Genomic DNA, 20391 nt, shown 5'->3' on the forward strand with positions numbered 1-20391 from the left:
CTATTTGGTTGTATCGTTGATCGGATTATTCTGCACCTATTTTGTAGATCCAGTTTTGCTCAAAAGGTCACCAATCGGAAAACCACAAGTTGCCGGTAGTGATAGTATCATAATTGGTTTTAAGAGTGAGAAACCCACCGTCGTTTCATCCACAAGAGGATGTACGAAGTAACTTCCAATTTTTATAATAAAATAACAATTAAACAACGCAGGATGATATCGCACGTAATCATCATCAGAGGAGATGCTATTAGTTGCCAAAATCAGCTAAAACCATTCATCACATTCCATTTATATCTCAACTTAGGTGAACGAGGCCAGGCACGGAACTACGTTGTTAAGTTTCGCTAGGAAGGGATCGTACTAACTAAAATAGATACTAGAGTAAAATGATTCAAACGAAATAAAGATATTCCAACGCATTCACTTCTTCTTCTTCTTTTTCTTCTTCTACGGGTCTACATTCCAAGTGGAACCTGGCGCGCTTTTCAACTTGGTATCCTTCACCATTTTCTCAGTTAAAATTTGAAAGCTTTTCTATGCCCGCCATTGCATAAGTATATGTCCTGTTTGGCAAGTACAATTGATACATTATGCCCAAGCAATCGAGATTGTTTTCCACCCGAAAACATACTAGACTTAACCGAAAATCAAACTTGTTAACTCTGGATTCGCAGTCTTACGCATTCAGTTGAAGGCAGATAGCTTAAGAGCTAAATATATTCAAGTTAATATGAATTAGACGGTTCAAATAAAATGTAAGCAACCTGAAAATCTATTCTTGTTTTTATTAACTATGGATTCAATTCACTTTTAATCTAGCTTTATTTTTTATGAATTTTAAAATTATTTATGAAAGTTTCCCAAGTAATACCGAATTTAAAAATTGATGTATAACGTGTTTGAAGTAAGTTGTGAAAAGGTTTCTGTTAAACATACAGCTTATTGATTGATAGAAGATGTTTTGTATTGCATTCTCACGACTTTCTGATATTATTATTTTTTTTTTTGATATTTGTTTGGTTTTTCAAAATGTTTTGTTTTACACTCTCTAGACATAAAACAAGTCGCCAGGATGATTTCTCGAACTTACAATTAACATGTTCATTTTTTGACATTTGTGTAGGGGTCGTACACTAATTACGTAAGCACTTATGGGAGGAGGGGGGTCTGCTATTTTCTTACGCTCCATATAAATATAAAATGATTTATCTTGGAAAAATCTAACATGGGGGCAGGACCGGAGACGAGCCAGCCTCGGGCTGAAAGTCTCATCCAAAGTTTTTCATCCAATACTGTAAATGTTTTTATTTGAAATGAGACATTTGTCAACAGCTTTTGTTGTATTACATTTACAGATCATATTATGTTGAGCGAATGAACATTTAATATTTTATATTGAATATTTAGTATTTAAAATTTAATATTTAATATTTAGTATTTAAAATTTAATCTTCAATATTTTATATTAAATATTTAATATTTAATATTAATTATTTAACATTTAATATTAATTAAATATTCAATAATAATTATTTAACATTCAATATTAATTACACATTTAACATTTAATATCAATTATTTAATATTTGATATGAAATACATATTTAATATTAAATATTTATAATTTAATATTTAATATCTAATATTTAATATTTAATATTTAATATTTAATATTTAATATTTAATATTTAATATTTAATATTTAATATTAAATATTAAATATTAAATATTAAATATTAAATATTTAATATTTAATATTTAATATTTAATATTTATTATTTAATATTTAATATTTAATATTTAATATTTAATATTTAATATTTAATATTTAATATTTAATATTCAATATTTAATATTTAATACTTCAAATTTGATACTCAATATTTAGTATTTATTATTTAATATTTTAATATTTAAAATTTAAAATTTAATATTAATAATCAATATTTAATATTTAAAATTAAATATTTAATTTTCAATAATTTATATTAAATATTTATAAATATTAAATTTTGAGTATTAAATATTAAATATTGAATATTAAATATTAAACATTAAATATTAAATATTGAATTTTAAATATTAAATGCGACAGTCCATCATGAAGTATACCTTGCCAATTTTCAGCTCCGTTGTTCTACACAGCTGATTGAAGAATCCGATAGAAAACGAATAGGAAATCAAAAATGACATTGCCGTATAATCCAATTGGACACGTGAAATGACCAACCACTTGAATGCAAGAAAACATGCGCAGGGCCTTCGGCCTTCAGTCGAGCAACAAATTCGATCAGTTGTATCATGTTATTCGCAATAACATGTTATTCAAAGGTGTTATTCGGCTGTCAGAAATGTATGGAATATTACCTTCGAAAACATGTTATTGGCCGAATAACACTAAAGCGCGAATAACATGTCATTCGATCGTAGTGCGGATATAGCATAAGAAATGTACAGCTTAAACATTTGCCACGCAAAGGATTAGTATTCCTTTTTAAAGTATTCAATGCTTGTTTAAAGATTGGATGCTTCCCAGAAGTTTGGAGAACCGCTACAGTCGTCCCAAGCAACCAGAAGTTCAGATTTTACTTAAATTTACTCTTAACCGAACTAATTGGTTCACTATGGTTCACATCAAGTTCCAAGCATCCTTAACGAAACTTTAAAGTTCACTTTAAAGCTCCCACCATACGAAAAATTACTTAAAATGAGAGCTGATTAAGCCATAGTATAGCCCTTCTTATCTGAACTTCTGGTTGCTTGGGGTACCAATTCCTGAACAGAATAAGGATATAACTCTACCAAATAATTATCGACCAATAAGTCTATTAAGCGGAGTCAGCAAAATCCTGGAAAGAATTATTCTCAGACGACTGAACACGCATCTAGATAGCTCTCAAATTGTCCCCAATGAACAGTTCGGGTTCAAACCTGGGCATTCGACGTATCATCAACTTATGCGGATGACTAAATAAATTGAAGCCGGATTTGAAGGGAAAAAATCGACTGAAGTGGTCTTATTAGATGTCGAAAAAGCGTACGATTCCGTTTGGCACGATGCTGTGATACACAAACTCCACAAACATACCTAAGCAAAATTGTACAATCGTCCCTTACAAACAGGCGCTACCGTGTACATTTGAATTGAACTTTTTCGGATGGTCACGATAGGTCACGATATTCCTTTTGGTCTACCGCAGGGGTCAGTCCTGAGCCCAACATTGTACAACGTGTTCACTAGTGACGTCGATATGGTGGAAGACGTTTCCTATTTCTTTTTTGCTGATGATACTGGGTACCTTAGTAGTCATGAAGATGCCAAGATAGTAACTACTAAACTACAGCACGCACAAAACAAACTGGAGCAGTTTCAACACCGGTGGAAGATTAAAATCAATCCAGCGAAAACACAAGTGATCTTTTTCACTAAGAGCACCTCCACGGGAGTCCCCATCTGGGTCCCTATCGCTATTTCCGGGCCCCATATAGGGACCCACTTCTACACCGGTAGTATCTAAACGGGAATGTAAAATAAGAACGCAACTCAAAATTAGCCGTGAGTTTCCAAATTTAGCGCCCCACACTGGGTTGCTAAATTTCTATACAGGGTTGCTATTTTGTGAAACGTCACTTTGGTATTGATAAACATTTGCGGAAAATTTGTTTTCAGAGCAATTTTGGCGTATGTAATTAAATAGAAAAGAAAATATTAAATTTGGTGGGTCTCGTGGCCCAGTTCAACTCTGCCAGTGTTGATATGTTTATTTTGCGTAAAAGCACAGATAACAGATGTTGAGGCTAGCATTCCATATGTGTGTAAACATCCGCAACCGTTAATTCAAATGTATTTTAAATTGGGACCGCGTTTGGCAATCGATTGGAAATGGCGCAAGAATCATTGTTATTGAAAACGCAGCCCGATTGTGGCTGTCAAATGCATTGGCTGCATTCGACGGTTGTAATTCAGCTGCATCCTTATGTACTGCCGCAATCAGTTGAGTAGATGGCAGTAGTGGGCCAACGTATATCAATTCAAAAGTTTACACAGGATTTTCAATAAAATTTGTTCTAGCTTCAATGTCTGTTATCTGTGGTAAAAGTAATTATACTAATGAACCAGCTACAACGAGGCGCGCACCGGTGCTCGCCAAGGATTTTTGTGAAAGAAAATCCTATTGTTTTTGTTTTGCAAGTTATTTCCACAGGAGGATGCCTTCCAGGAATGACTCAGAAAGATTCTTTAACAATTTCCATTATGTTCTCCCAAGAGTTCCTCTAGAAAATGTTCCGCAAGTTTATCTTTTCTTTGGTTTATTTATACAGACTGTTTTTTTTTTTAATTTTTTCTACGAATCCCTGAAAGAATTCCCCGGGAAAACTTCCTGAAATGTTTGGGTTCTTTTAAAAACCTTTGCAGAAGTTCCCTCAAGAGTACTGCCATAAGGTTCTGCAGGAGTTCTTCCAAGAATTCCCTCAGAATTATTTAAAAATTTCTTCCAGAAAACACCCGGGAGATGTTAAAGCGTTCCTGCAGGAAGTGAAGAGTAATTGCTGGTAGGTAAGCTAGTGGAAACTTCAGGAGAAATTTATTCGATTGTCGAGGGAAAAACCTGCAAGGGAAAAAATCAGAAAGAATAACGGTTTAAAAAAGAGTTTTATAATTTATTTAAGTACTATCAAAGACTAATTAGTCTTTGGTACTATGTCGGGTCTCCAGTTAGCATTGCGGGCAAAAGCGTAGATTGAGAATCAGGAGATGACTAGTTCTTTTTTCGGTCCAGTCAAGGATGCTTTCGTTTGGAAAACGATATCGTGCTTGCCTAACACTGGCATAGAAAAACTTGTAATCATTAACTGAGGAAATGTCTCAGTGATGAACTTAAATTTTATATAAAAAAATCACGTGGAAAAAAGACATAAAAAATGCTAAAAGAATACCAAGTCGACAAAAGCAGGTCAAGTTCCAGTTAGAATGTAACGCCATTGAAGGAAAAGAAGGCTACTTTTAGCAACGCCCGGTGAGAACTCAATATGTTTATGAAGTCGCTATACTTAAAATAGAAACCACCGGTGTAAAGATGGGGCGCTATCCTAAAATAGCACTCGAGATGGAGAGCTATAATGAGAATAGCGATGAGGACTCCCGTGGAGGTGCTCTAAGGGAAGGGCTGCCCATCGTTTTCCCTCAACAAAGGTAAAAATTAATGGAGTTCCAGTCACATGGACGAAGGAAGGTAAATACCTAGGCTTAACCCTAGATCAGAAACTACTCTTTTCTAAGCACATCGACCAAAGTATAGCTAAGGTAAACGGTCTGGTAAAGTCACTATATCCACTCATCAATAGAAGATCAGCTCTGCAACCAGCCAACAAGCTACTGTTATTCAAATGCATTTTTCGACCAGTGCTTACCTATGGATCGCCGGTGTGGCAAAACTACGCAAAAAGTCACCCTAAACGACTACAAACAAAACAAAATAAACTGTTGAAAATGATCTTCGCCTTGCCTCCGCATTTCCGAACGGATGAACTGCATAATATAGCTGAGGTGGAACCGTTAACAACTTTCATCGACAGAACATCAGCCAGATTACGGACTTCCTGTCAAACTTCTTCAAATCCTCTGATTGAAGCATTAAATCCAAGGCTGTGATAATAGCATAGATAGTTTAAGAAACAGATTCTGACTATTAGGTTTTTTTTGTCAAAACTTTTTCCTATCAGTGTAAAGCTCAATCAATGTAAACTAAAAGTTAAGCCCCAAACGCAATACAACGGAACGGCGACGGAAACGGAAAATTTGACAGTTAACCCATATATTTTCTGTCAAATTTGCCGTTTCCGTCGCCGTTCCGTTGTATTGCGTTTGGGGCTTTATTTTCCAAGACAGTGTATAATGAACTTATGATGCAGCTGCAAGATATATCAATACTCTGCAATGTAACCGTTATGTAAAGAAAAATAAAAATGAAATGAAAAAAAAACGATACGTCCAAGACAAAATTTTCAAAACGACTCATCTGCTTTTGTAAACAAAGATTCAAACGGCGATTTGACGAATCTGATAGCTCTCCCACGCAAACTAACACCATCACCAGGTAGCGGACACTACACTATAAAAAAAAATACACGAGAGGACCGTGTGTTCTACACATGAATTTGCGCATGTTGTCAATACAAATCAATATCACGTGTAAAACAGATGACATGGCTCATTCAAAACTGAGCATTTTTTTATAAACAAACCACACGGTATTAACGTGTAAAGCAAATCGAATTCGGTTGCTCGACTTGTCATAGTCGCTTGTTTGATAAATGATATCTAAGAATAATTGTGTTGATTTTCATTTGAATTGTGAGTGAATTTCGTGTTTTCTTTCACATTTTAATAATGATAATGATTGCATATCCGTCCGATTCCGATTTCCGTCATCGGATCGAAATCCATTTCAAGAAACATAGTTTTCCTATAACTTCGACCTGAGACGAGACCTGCAAAGACGGCTTCTTTTTCCTTGTTTTGACACTTGTTCTTCTTTTCATCACAGTTGATCATCGATTCTCAACTGTTTCCTTGAGTGTTTCACCTAAATCCCGGGTAGAATCTTCTGAGCACAATAAAAGTGTTTGTGATTTACGGATTTGTAAACTTATTTTTATAAAGATTTTCCTATCGGAAATAAAACACGTATTCATAACAGTTCAATATTAAGCTGTCCGGCTTTTCTAGAATACTTTTCAAAGGGAAAATGTACTCGTAAAACAAAATAATTCGGAATACTTTTTGAGGGATACCAATACTTTTACACAAAAAGGTGCTGGTTGCATCTGACAATTCGTGACAGCGCTTGCTGGTTGCAGATGAAGTTACATTTTTTCCTCTTTGCAAGTCCCGTCCCAGACTTCGACGAATCAACGGTGGAAGTATAGAAAAACGTCTCGTTGGTTTTCGAACCTCTGACGGAAATTGATATCCGGACAGATAGAAAAAAAAATCAAGTTGGTAAAAATGTAATATCCACAGTGGGTGGTTGCATTTATTATTTTAAAAGAAGTTGAACCACACCAACTAATACTATTTTACGAGCTGAGGCCGGCGATTTTGTCTTCGAACAGGTAAGTGCTTTTATTTTCCGAAATCTGCAACCGGTAAATAAGGTTTTTATTATCCACACAGATCACAAAAAAATCATGTTACCTACATCTAAAAGAGCTGCTGCCGGAGAACATGATCGGTTCGGTGCTTATTCCTGCTAGCAAGAAGCCGCCACGAAGTACATACGTCGCAAAGGATAGTCGGATAGTCGCAAAGAGGCCGGTATTGACGATGCGTCTTCGCCGTTTTGAGTATAATTCCATCTTATTTGATCCTGCTGCTGCTAAAGCAGGAAGGGAACATGCAATCAATTAGAAAAAGAACCAAATTAGTATGCTCCAATGCGATTCAACATAAACGAGGAGCCACAGCAGGTCAGCCAGATTTTCCAGAGCAAGTAAATTAATTTTAAAATATTAATATTTATGTATTTAATTAATGATTCGCATTTCGGATGGATTAAATTAAACGAAAACAAATTATCAAAAAGAAGTGAAAAATCTACATTTTCTTTCGTTTAATTACAGTTCCAAAAAATATGGATTAATTTTTTTTGAGAATTCCTTCGTAGATTTATAAACGTTTATAATTTTTTTTTTCAATTAGTTAAATCAAACATTATACTATACTTGTTTTTACTTAAGATAGCAGGTGAACTTCACTTTTTTCATTTATTTGGCAGGGTTGCATGTTCCACACATCTTCTGCCCTCCCGGTCACTCAACAATAAAATGTCCCTTCTTTTTTATTCATAAATTAATAAGTGCAAATTAATATAAAATCAGTTCACTATTTACCGATAATTGAAATTGAAAAATGTTGCGGCCTTTCGAAACATGCATGAACATGTCCGTTTTATTGAAATAATGACACATGGAGGATCGTCTGAATCGTCTGAATGCATACTCAAATTCGTTTGAAGTAATTCATAACATGTTTTAGATAAACATATGACATCGTGGTGTATCAATTATATAATTTGCTATAAACATAGTCATTTGAACTGAGTTTGTGAAGAACATCTCAGTGATGTGAAATACATCAGACTTGATGGTGTAATTTGGAATGAAATATCAACATTCTGAAACACACGAGTCGAACGTGTATTTGTTATGGTTATTCATGGATATGCATATCATATGGTAGTGTATCAATAATGAATTTGGATGTATACAATGACATTTGAACTGAGGATGTCAAGAACATCGTAGTGATGTGGATTGCACTAGAATTGATGGTGTAAGCTGATTGAAAATATCCATATTCCGAAAAACATGAATCGAACGTGTATTTTTTTATCAGTGTAGAGGCCTGAATAAGAGAAACGCGGATAGAAAATATGACTCTGCCAACACTGCACTCAATCTTCTTCATCAAAGAACAACACATGAAAAGGAAGAAATGGTTTATGTGGATAAAATCTCACAATCCGCTATTTTATGTGTCCACATCATATAACAATAAAATCCAATAAACAATGGAATTTCATTTCATGATCTATAAATGACTTGCATATATTATTGCTAACTAATGTAAAATACATTCAATTTTGTTTATTTAAAAATGGCATAAAATCGAATTTGGCCGTTTTCAGTATTTGAGCCAACATTTTGGCTGCTTGACAGGTCTCCTGCTCGATTGGCTGCTGTTTTTTGACGGTTCGATTGGCGGCACATACCTATCCGCGTTTCTCTTATTCAGGCCTCTAGCCTTTACCTATGTGTTGATGGTGTTGATTTGCATGGGAGTGCTATCAGATTTGTCAAATCGACGTTTGAATCTTTGTTTACAAAAGCAGATAAGTCGTTTTGAAAATTTTGTCTTGCGTTCGGAAAATTAAAAGCACTTTTGATTTTCCATTTTCTATCCCGCATAATAAAAAACAGCATGTTATATGGTCAGAATCATTATTACGATGTAAGATATAGCTTCACAGTTTACGTTGCGGTTATCGAATACTTTTCGATCGATCAAACCATAACTGCTCGACAACATCACTAAATGTCAACATATAACATGCTGTCTCCAAAATGTTCTTTATTTCCTGCATTATATGTCAACATTTTATCATACTGTTGAGCGAAAATTTTGCACGCGAAAACAGACGATTTTTTATGGTGACATAACTTAACAACCCATTCAACATATTGTTATTTGTCAAATAACCGTACCACAAACTGTTAAAACTTTATATGAGATTGTTCATTTACAGTTGTCAACAGTAAAGGATACTGTTGTCGACCGCACGGGAAAATATCCATGTACAGTTTGTAATTATGCAGGATTTCAGGTCATTAAAGTTTCGCGGTTTTTCACAGATTGTGCCAAATGTGCTATGTGCTATATTTTATTGTTTCGGAATTTAAAAAAACTGAAATCTGATATCAGCTACAAAAAATCGATAAGGGCCAAATATCGAACATAAAAATATCGATACAAAATATCGATTAATCGGAGCGAAAATATCGATTCCCGATATATCGTATCGGTATCGCCCATTCCTTGCGAGTCTCACGGTTAGAAAAAAGTACTTAATATTCCGTGTATAGTAGAAAATCGAAAATTTGTTTTCAATAAAATTAAATATCTGCAGTTATCAGACGTCGCAACTCATTTCTGATTAGTGCGCATGATAGTACATCCATGCGTGCGTGATGCGCACTACTAATGAAATATTTCAAATTGTCGCGACTCGCGTCGCAGCGCGAGTGCTCAATCGCGCGGTCCGGTTTGGTGCCGGCCCGACAATATTAAGTACTTTTCACTCAAATCGGTTGTTCAGTGTGGGAACCCAAAATTAAGTAATTTTTTCTTGAAATTAAACAAAATTCACTCAATATTAAGTAAAATATACTTAATTTTAAGTAGAAACTAACCAAAAGTTAGGTAAATTTCACTCAACTTTTGTAAACATGAGATTACTCAACGTTGGGTTCCCACACTTTAATGCCCTTGTTGAGTGGTTTTGCTCTTCATTTTATGACAACAAAAGGAAGAGTGAGGGAGATGCAGACAATCGCTGAACAGGCCTGCAAGTCCGAAGCTGTCACTTTCATAGAAGAACTGTCAATTGACGATAAAATCAGCTGTTTTTAAACGTCTTGTGGAAAGGCCCATTTTCTGTTTTTCTGTTGTGTTTTGTTGTATGAGGTTGTGAGCGTTGTGAGCTCATCAGCGCCTGCGGTGACCAGAAAATCATAACACGATTGCGGGTAAAAAGGGTAACAAAGTCAGGCTCAATGTGAGGTCTCCAAGCAGATTTTACTATAGATAGTGGAATATATAGATGAGCGAAGATAAATCCTCTGTCTCCAAATGAACTGTCAAACGTGTCTCCAAACGAGCATGACGTCACGATTTCAATGCAAACGTTAAGGGCTGTGACGTCATATGCGCGTGCGCACGGGCAAAAAATTGACTGAGCCATGCTTTCGCTCATCTATAGATTCTACTATCTATAGATTTTACCAACACTATCACAGAGTGAATTTTTTTTTTTGCTGCACACTGAATCAAAATGAAAATTATCATTTTTACCTGATGTCTAGTTCAAATTTGCTATATTTTTCTTAGTGTTTAACGCATTGTTTGTTGTTTTCTAACAGAAAACAAGAAAAATATGACAGTTCTAACAGCAAACAAAGGAAAATTTTGTAAACACAGAACCAACACTGATGGGGATCACACTCTCGCGCCAACGTTCAAAGCAGCAACATCGGAAAGTGGAAAGCTGGTCTTGTTTTAGCTTGTTCGCGTCCACGCGGTTTTGAGCGAAAAAAAGTTTTACATTTTCTCGATTGAAAGTGAAGGTTATTCTCATGTGTAAATAGTCATAGTTTAAGTTCGATTCTACTTTTATTTTTTAAGGTTCCATTAATTTTATCTAATCTTTGAATTCGAAAATCCAAAAAATATATTACTATCAGCTAGAATAGGTTAGGTTAAGATTTTATGAAAGTGGTGTAAATATAGGTTAAGTTTCAGTGCATGAGTGCGGATGAAAACGATTTCAGGGGGTTTGAGGATCGGGATGTGGTAAACCGGAACTCATCCCCAGGTAAGTCTGGAATAAATGAAGGCATAAGACATGGGGTACGAAGGAAGCTAGAAGAAATTATTGAAACTCAGAAGGCCAAAACGTACAAGATAGATAAGGGTAAGGAGATGACACAAAAAAAAGAAAACGCAGCAGGTAAAATGACAGACAAAATGAATGTTGACTTGACAGACGAGACTGACACAGGCAATACTAACAACAACGGACAAGACAAAAGGAAAAATCAAAAGAAAGAGGTAAACACGAACAAAAATTCAACAAGGAATGACTGGACCAAAAATACGACACACACAGTTTTCTTCATCGAAAGGGAAAGCCAAGATGTCAAACCGGTTCATACAATGGAAATCGCAAAAATACTACACAACATCGGCATCAAAAACTATAAAGAACTGAAATTTGCTGGACAAGGACGGTACCGAATCACATTCAATCGACCGAGAGAGGCAGAAGACTTGCTTAATTCCAAGCTTCTGTCGGAGGAGTTTAAATACAAGGTGTATGTACCCAACATGCTGAAGGAATCGATAGGGATTATTAGGAATGTCCCCCCATCGCTCACCGAAACCGAGATTCTAAACAACATCCAAACAGGAGGAAAGAAGAAGATCATCAAAGTGGAACGGATCAACAGGATGAAGGACCAAATCCTAATACCAACATACACAGTGAAAGTCTACGTAACAGGACAGGAACTTCCAGAAAACGTCTCGATCTATGGTGTTCCAGCGATTGTTGAAGCGTACATCTTTCCCATTAAGATGTGCAACAAATGTTGGAGGTATGGACACAGACAAAGTAAAAAGTAGGAATGAACGATGCGAAAACTGCGGACAAGAACATGGCGGTCAGGATTGTTCCAACCCCACCAGCTGTATTCACTGCAAACAAATGCACAAAGTAACAGACAGAAATTGCCCGGAAAGAATACGTCAGGACAAAATTCGTTACGTCATGGCGAACGAAAGACTGACTTTCATGGAAGCAGCGAACAAGTTTCCAAAACCGAATCAAGTACAAAACAGACTGGACTCACTAACAGATTTTCCACCGATCATAACGAACGATCACAATACACGACCAAAAACAAGACTACAAACTTCTCAATCAGACAATAGACCAGCAAGACAGGTTTCTAGAACACGAAATAGGTCTGGCAGCCAAAACAAACATCCACAAGAAACACAGGTAGACGTTCCCTCTATCCTCAACAAAATTACAGCTATTCAAAAAACCATCCTCAAACACGCAGAAAAATCCAGAAATAGTAAGGACACAATTGACTCAGACATTTTGTTAATAAACATAAGTGACCAAATCAAATCGATCATAGAAGCGGAAGTAATGACAGTCAATTCTAATCCCACCCAATCAAAAACTTCATGGGGAGTTTCAGGAATCTAAAGTTTGTACAACACAATATAACCAGTATTCGCCCATTAGATACCCGTAAATCTCTTAAAACTTCCTTAATGTAAACAAAATAGACATTGCACTCTTACAAGAAATTTGGATCAAATCAAACGAAGAATGTAAAATCCCGGATTCAATTTTTGTTAAACAATGTAGGCAGAATGGATACGGAGGAGTCGGTATTTTAGTTCGAAATGAAATTACATTCAAAGAAGTTGCATTGCCAGATCTAAGCCCATTAGAAACAATAGCAATTAAAACACTAAATACTGAATACCCTATACTAATTATTTCAATTTACATCCCTCCACCTCCAATCAGAAATCAAAACATAAAAGATCCTTTAAAAAATAATAGATATAATCGACCAACTTACTCCTCCAACAATTTTTGCAGGTGATTTCAATGCCCATAGTCGTACTTGGAATCCTAACCAAAGTAATTGCCCTAGAGGAGAACTACTTGAACACCTTTTAGAAAACACTAATCTCATTAACATGAATGATGGTTCCCCAACTTAAATAAAATCCCCCAACACCTCCCCATCAACCATAGACTTAACTTTTGCTACGTCCGACATAGCACATAGAATAGAATGGACCATACACTTCGATGAAATAATGAGCAATCACAGAATTATAACTTTCGAAATACTTAACATAGCCAAAAATTTTAATTACAAAATCGAATGCATCAATAAAACAAAAGCTATAGAAATGATAAACCAGATAGACGTAGACACTATTATAGACCAACATGACATTCTTCCAGCAATAAAAGAAAAAATAGAAGAAAATAAATATCATAGAAATAGTAACAGAACTCCAAAATCATGGTGGAGTAAAGAAATTGCTGAACAACTAGAATTAAAAAATAATCTGCTAATCCAATACTTTAGAAACCTAACACAAGAAAATTTAATACAATTTAAAAAAGCCAAAGCGAAACTAAAACAACTAATAAGGAAAGCCTCAAGAAATGATTGGAATAAATTAATTGACTCAATAAATCCAGATATGGGATGCAAAGAACTATGGAACATTGTTAAAAGAATAGGAGGCGGATACACATCCAAAAATAATATTCACTTACTAAATGATAAAACAATAGCATTAAAATTTATTGATATTAACTTCCCAGAAATAGAAAATGAAATCACTCATACAACAAACACAGCTGAATCAATTCCAAACATTTCCCTTTCAGATTTAATTAAAACTATACACTCTAAAAAAGATTCATCTGCCCCAGGAAACGATGGTCTTTCCTTCCAGATTCTTAAAAATTAAATCCACCAATCCTTATTAAAATAGTTGATATGTTAAATTTAGTATTAAGAACAGGAGACATACCTAATGATTGGAGAGAGATAAAATAGTTCCTATACTAAAGCATAACAAGGACCCCTCTAAAGCAGAATCTTATCGACCAATTTCGTTATTAAGCGTTTTACTAAAACTTCTCAATTTTACAGTTAAAAACACTTATCAATTTTTTAAATAGAGAAAATCTTTTGCCACCCTATTCCTTTGGATTTAAACAAAAATATCAGCAGTTAACTGTGTAAATACTCTTGTCTCACACATTAAACAAGCTAAAAGAGAAAATGAAATAGTATTAGCAACTTTTCTAGATTTAACAAAAGCGTTCGACAATGTAAATATTGAAAAATTGATAGAAATTCTAAATGACATAAACACACCCCCAGAAATAAGCAATTGGATTTATCAATATCTAAAAAGAGGAAAATAATTTTAAAACTAGCAAACGGTACAGAGATAATTAGAACAACTAACAAAGGATTGCCTCAAGGCTGTCCATTGTCCCCATTTTATTTAACATTTATACCATGCAAATACATAAATTAGCTAGAAAAGACAGAATGTTTTTCAATTCGCAGATGATTTTACAGCAGTTATCATAGCCAAAACAATAGCAGAAGCAGTAGATAAAATGAACAACTTTTTAAATCATACAGTAAACGCATTGAATGAACTAGGAATGATAATAAACTCAGAAAAATGTGCCACAGTGATATTCACAAATAAATTCCACCTCATAACCAGTATCACTATACAAAACACTCAAATAGAAGTAAACCCTTTCCACAAATTCCTTGGAATTTTCATAGACCATAGATTAAATTTCAATAAGCAAGTTGAAAACAGCATCACAAAAGCTAGAAGAAAGATAAACATACTGAAAATGATAATGATAATAAAATGATAAAAATGGAGCCCACCCTGAAACAGCACTTAAAATTGCTAAAACAATTGTACAACCCCATTTAGATTACGGTCTAACACTTTCAGCAGGAACATCCAAAACCTCTTTTACTAAATTAGAAACTGTCCACCACCTTTACATAAGAACGTCAATGCGATACTTGAAATCAACCCCGAACCATGTAATTCTAGCTGAAACAGGAGAACTACCCCTAAAAGATAGAGCAGAATATTTAGCTATCAAGGAAATAACCAAAAATTTGTATCACAATAATAGCCCCATAGTACCCTTCCTTATTGAATCTATCCATACTGAAGAAATACACAAACATAGTTCTTATTTAGAAACAATAGCAAACATAAATAACTTCCATTTACTACAATTAGCAAAACCCATTTTCACTTTGCCAGCCAAAACTTAATAGTCAATACAGAAATCAAAAACTTAACTAAAAGAATCTAACAAATAACGTACAAAAACAAATGGTAATAGAGTTAATTAAGACAAGCTACCCAGATAAATATCTTATTTATACAGATGGATCAAAATCACAAGATAGAACAGGCTACGGGATCTATGACAGTCAAGAAAAAATCTCTTATAGTGGTAGGCTTAGGACACAGTTCACGATCATGAATGCGGAGCTTGCAGCAATTCTAAAAGCAATTGAATACATTTCTCAAAGTAACATTCAATCTCCAGTAATATTAACAGACTCGAAAAGTGCCACAAAATTACTAAAAAACGTTGAAGCAGGTGAAAATTATTTAGTCAATGAAATAATACATAAAAGCACTATTATACGACAAACAGATTATTCTACAATGGATACCGGGACACATAGGATTATTAGGAAATGATAGGGCAGACTTGGCTGCTAAATTAGGTGAATTACTAGTAAAACGAATATAGAGGATTTAAAGTTGACAAAAGGTGACTTACTATTAAACATTAAAAAAGAAACCTACTGCATTTGGGATCAAAAATACAAAACAATATCATTAGATAAAGGAAAACAACACTTTTTAATAATGTCTACAGTAATTCAAAAACCATGGTTCGATAATATTAATTTATCAACAGATCTAACAGTAATTATATCCAGAATTAGAGCAGGACATACAGCTACAAAAGATAGACTATACAACTGGAATCTAATTAGCTCAGACAGGTGCGACGAATGCAATGAAACCGAAACCTTGACACATATCCTTCACCACTGCCCTAAATTCCAAACAATTAGACTGAAATATCCAATATTACAACAAATAGATGATATTACTCCTATTCTAGCTGAAAACAAACCAGAAAAAATTAAACAGATTGCCGAATTCTTAAGAGAAACTAAAATTAGTGTTTGAAACTAAGCTAATCCGCGAAATTTTGATAAACAAACTTAAACCGTGACATTGCATTTGACACTACCCGACACTGAAATGAGAGTACTGTCAAACTTCAATATTCCGTTTCGTTTTCATAAATGACATGCGATGTTGTCACCCGCAAAACAAGACTTGGCTGAAATGGACCGATAGGTCTGCGCCAAAGAGAGAAAGAAAGAAAGAAAGAACACTGATGGGGATGGAGAGGGCTATATAAGTTCTTTTTTAAAACATTCATCCATTCATCTAAACAGATCTAAACAAAGCTTAGGTGAGCACAATTTAGTCACTATGGCACGGCTATGCTGCATTCCGATTTGTCCTAACTCAAAGGTGGACCGCGGAGTTTCTTGCTTTCCCTTCCCAGCGGTGGACGTCGAGCTACGCAACAAATGGATCGACTTTGTTGGCGGCAATGTGAGCAAGTTCCGATGGAGAGCCAAGTATATCTGTGCGGACCACTTCATGCAATTGGAACTAGTGAAAATTAACGGTCAAAAGTCTCTAGCGGAAGGAGGTAAGTGGAGATGAGCATAAGCAATCAAAATGCATGTAAATAGTTTTCCTTGATTGAAAATTTAAGTCATTTTGAGCTGGGAGGCAAAATTTAAACTTAATCTAATTATTCTAGCCGTTCCAATGGTTTATTCACCGGAAGACGATGAAGCTGACGAACTGATAGATCGGGACGATGTCATGATTTCCGAGGAGCCGGCAGGTACGTCGTCTAGGAGCAACATGGGTACGAGCACCGCCCATAATGTTGCCTCGGAAGATACCCAGGCAGTGGAGGACACTCCGTTGCGTTCGCTTTTCTGTCGCATGTGTCTCAAAAAGGGAGTTGGCTTAATCCCTTTCAACTCGAAGCTACACAACGCCAGCTTGGTGGACATAATCTTCACCATAACGGGGCTCAAAGTTGACACCGATGGTGAGCTTCCGACAAAAATTTGTGCTGATTGTGTCGGGAAAGCCGATTTGGCATTCAATATTCGAATGGAATTTCTACACCATGAGAGGATTTTATATAACTTGATTGATAGCAACCAATTGCAGTTCCATTATCAATCCTACGATAATCACCCACAGGAGTCCAGAAGTTTAAATCAAGTTTATCTGACCAATCTGATCAGTAATGTTAAGCAGGAAGCGGTAAGTATGCCGAGGAGATATGCTATCCCTGTTGAATTAAAGTTTTCGGTAGAATGTTTAAATTGATATACTGCAAACGTTGTGCATATCCGCTCTTATGATTTTAGGCTACTGAAGCACCGGTTGTTATCGCGAACTCCAGCGATAAGATAGTTCCAACACAAAAAGATGACTCTGTAATGTGTATGAAAGAAGATTTGGAAAATCTTCCAACATTGGGAACATCAGTCAATGTAGAGTCCACTGATGAAATAACCGAAATTGAAGTGCTGGAGGAATTCGAAGAAGAGCATTTGTATGAAGATGACGAAGAAGAAGTTATGCTAGCAGATGTTCAAACCACCGATCCGATAGAAGAGACCGAGCAAACACTCGATCATTTAAAGCATAGCAACTCTAATAACCAATTGAAACTGGAAATTTTATCGGATTCGGAGGAAGAACCACAAACTAAACAAAAGTTTGTATTCTCGTGGAAGGAGCTCTATAAACCAAAACCTACTGTCGTCAAAAAGCCTCAATACAAAATAGTGGAGTATCGGCCAAAACCGAAACTGGTGCCGCACACTTGCTACGTTTGTAACACTTCGCATGAAGATGCCGATGCATTGGAAGCCCACATGGAGCAGCACGTCAGCATCCTTCCCTACAAATGCGAACAGTGCAATACCGAACAAGTACCTCAGGTGCTGAAAACATTGGTGAGTCTCAACCGGCACCTGATGACCCATCTCTATCCGTATCCCTGCGATTACTGTCCGTTGCGATTCTTGACCCAGCCGTCGTACGTCGATCACATGCGAAGTCAGCACGAAGCCACCGATACCGATGGTTTCGCGTGCGATTACTGCGGACAATTTTTCAACAAAAAACGCCAGTTTTATCATCACTTGGCTAGACACAAAGCATTGGAAGACGGTGAGTAGAATGTTTTAGTGACGATTAATCTCACATGTCACTCGTTAGCTAATAAGATTTATTCTCCATCCATCAGAAAAATACAAATGTGAGCATTGTGGTAAGGCATTCGGTTGTAGTGCCCTGCTAAAGCGACACCGGCGGATCCATACCGGTGAGATGCCTTTTGAATGCAAAAAGTGTGGCAAAAAGTTCAACCACGAAGCCAATTTTCAGAACCACAAACGGTTGCACATCGGCGAACGAGCCTACGTTTGCGAAGAGTGTGGCAAAACATTCCACAATGGAACCAGCCTGCGTTACCACAAAGCCGAACACTATCCGGACGATCCGCGCTTTCGGCCGACGCCACTAACCTCCCAACGGTCACGTTACCAGAGTTCCGCCTATCCGAAGCCCCACATACGAGTGGACGCCTCCGGAGCCAAGTTTTATACCTGTGAAATTGAAAACTGCACCTTCGAAACCGAGCAGTACAGAACGTTCTTCTACCACCGCTCGATGCATCTGAAAAAGTTCAAATGCGATCTCTGCGAGAAGCGCTTCCCACTCAGATGCACCCTGACCAAACACATCGAAAATGTGCACGAGGGGAAAGTTGCCGAGAAGAACCTGGCTTGTCCGTATTGCTCCAAGATGTTCAGCTGCAAGCAGAAGTTGAGCTTGCACGTGGATGTCCACGAGAACAACCGCCGCCACAAGTGTCAGTTTTGCGATAAGGCGTTCGTGCAGAAGGCAAACTGTACGGCGCACGAGCGGATTCACACAGGGGAGCGACCGCACGTCTGTCGGATATGCCCTGCGGCGTTCATCACCTCATCCGGAAGAAAAAAGCACGAACGAACACATCCGGAACTGGAGCAGACGCAGGATTTGCAGGAAGGATCGAAAGAGGTCGGTTTGGAAGCGGAAGAGGAGGAAGAAGAATACATCGAGGAGGAAGTCGACGACTTGGAGTATGGAGAGGAACTCGTGGAGTACGCTCCATTGGAAGAGATTTGCTAACGATTTTCAACGTCTGTAAGTAAAGGCTCTTTTTAGAGAACTAATTAATTCTATATCCAGTAGGTAAATATAGTCGAAAAGAATAGATTTTTGATGATAATGTAGGTATCTTTTTATATACAGTTGGATTTCACTCGTTGGTAGCTGAACTACGGCCGGCAGCTGATATGACAGGTGAGCTATTAGCCCAAACAACTCAGTCCAACGAGTGAAAATTAACTGCATTGGAACCTAGTTGAAGAATATTTTATTTGTAGACATCTCTAAGGTTTTGAAAGTGGATTCATCCCCTCAACTCGCCACTCACCAACATTACGTAATGACTTGCCAAAAGTTCAAATGAATTGAATGAACGTGTTTAGACGTTCAAGCGTTCGATTCGAGCGACTTGCTTTGTCTAAACTCAGCATAGCAGATAGTTACATCGGATGCATATAAGGCAGTGGTTCTCAACCTTTTCCTTGAAAGGTACCCCTTCAAACTTTTGCATTAATTGAGGTACCCCCTTTCGGAAGTAGGCTTCCAAGCTTCTTGAAGGAATAATTACGAACCCTTTTAAAAGTTGGCTTACGAGCCCTTTGAAAGAAGTTTTCCGAGCCTTTTGAAAAGAACCTTCCTGAGAATTATGAAAGAAGCCTTCCGACCCTATTAAAAGAGGCTTCCAAGCCTTTTGAAATGAGGCTTACAAGCCTCTTGAAAGGAGGCTTCCGAGCCTCTTGAAAGGAGGCTTCCAAACATCTTGAAATGAGGCTTCCAAGCCTTTTGAAAGGAGGCTTCCAAGCCTCTTGAAAGCAAGTTTACAAGCCTCTTGAAAGGAGGCTTCCAAGCATCTTGAGAAAAGGCTTCCAAGCCCTTTGAAAGAGGCTGCCAAGCCACTTGAATGAAGGCTTCCAAGCCTCTTGAAAGGAGGTCGTCGAGATTTAGTTTTGCTTTATGCGGAAGGCAAAACGATCGGCCGGTCGCCGTAATTTTGTTCTGCTTTGCGCGGGTGAGTAAATAAATCAGGAAGTGAAAGTTTGTTTCTTGTCCAGTCGTGTTTCTCCAATCTTCATTAAGCGGATCAGCCGGTCGTCGAAATTTAGTTTTGCTTTGTGCGGAAAGAAAAACGATCGGCCGGTCAACGAAATTTTGTTCTGCTT

At 36.6% G+C, this 20391-nt stretch overlaps 1 protein-coding gene and 1 long non-coding RNA gene across 6 annotated transcripts in view; one reads left to right on the forward strand and one right to left on the reverse strand.

The window, feature by feature from the left end:
- Window positions 1-6418: 6418 nt before the first annotated feature.
- On the reverse strand, window positions 6419-16161 carry LOC134212757 (uncharacterized). The gene is made up of 4 exons (XR_009979340.1): window positions 16101-16161; window positions 7206-7382; window positions 6913-7143; window positions 6419-6483 (listed from the first exon to the last, which is right to left on the reverse strand). It is a non-coding gene; the product is annotated as an uncharacterized LOC134212757 (long non-coding RNA).
- Window positions 10163-20391, forward strand: part of LOC134212754 (zinc finger protein 431-like) — a 115614-nt gene continuing 105385 nt past the window's right edge. For 2 of the 5 annotated variants that reach the window (XM_062690888.1, XM_062690887.1), the window contains exons 1-5: window positions 10163-10320; window positions 16432-16694; window positions 16809-17329; window positions 17437-18247; window positions 18324-19267. In XM_062690888.1, coding sequence (XP_062546872.1) covers window positions 16469-16694; window positions 16809-17329; window positions 17437-18247; window positions 18324-19252 — 2487 coding nt within the window. In that variant the 5' untranslated portion in view covers window positions 10163-10320; window positions 16432-16468 and the 3' untranslated portion in view covers window positions 19253-19267. Of the gene's footprint in view, window positions 10321-16431; window positions 16695-16808; window positions 17330-17436; window positions 18248-18323; window positions 19347-20391 lie in introns of those variants that run through there. The other 3 variants (XM_062690885.1, XM_062690886.1, XM_062690889.1) reach the window with 3 other exon arrangements.

Source organism: Armigeres subalbatus, chromosome 2, assembly GCF_024139115.2.
Source record: "Armigeres subalbatus isolate Guangzhou_Male chromosome 2, GZ_Asu_2, whole genome shotgun sequence".
Classification (NCBI taxonomy): Eukaryota; Metazoa; Arthropoda; class Insecta; order Diptera; family Culicidae; genus Armigeres; species Armigeres subalbatus.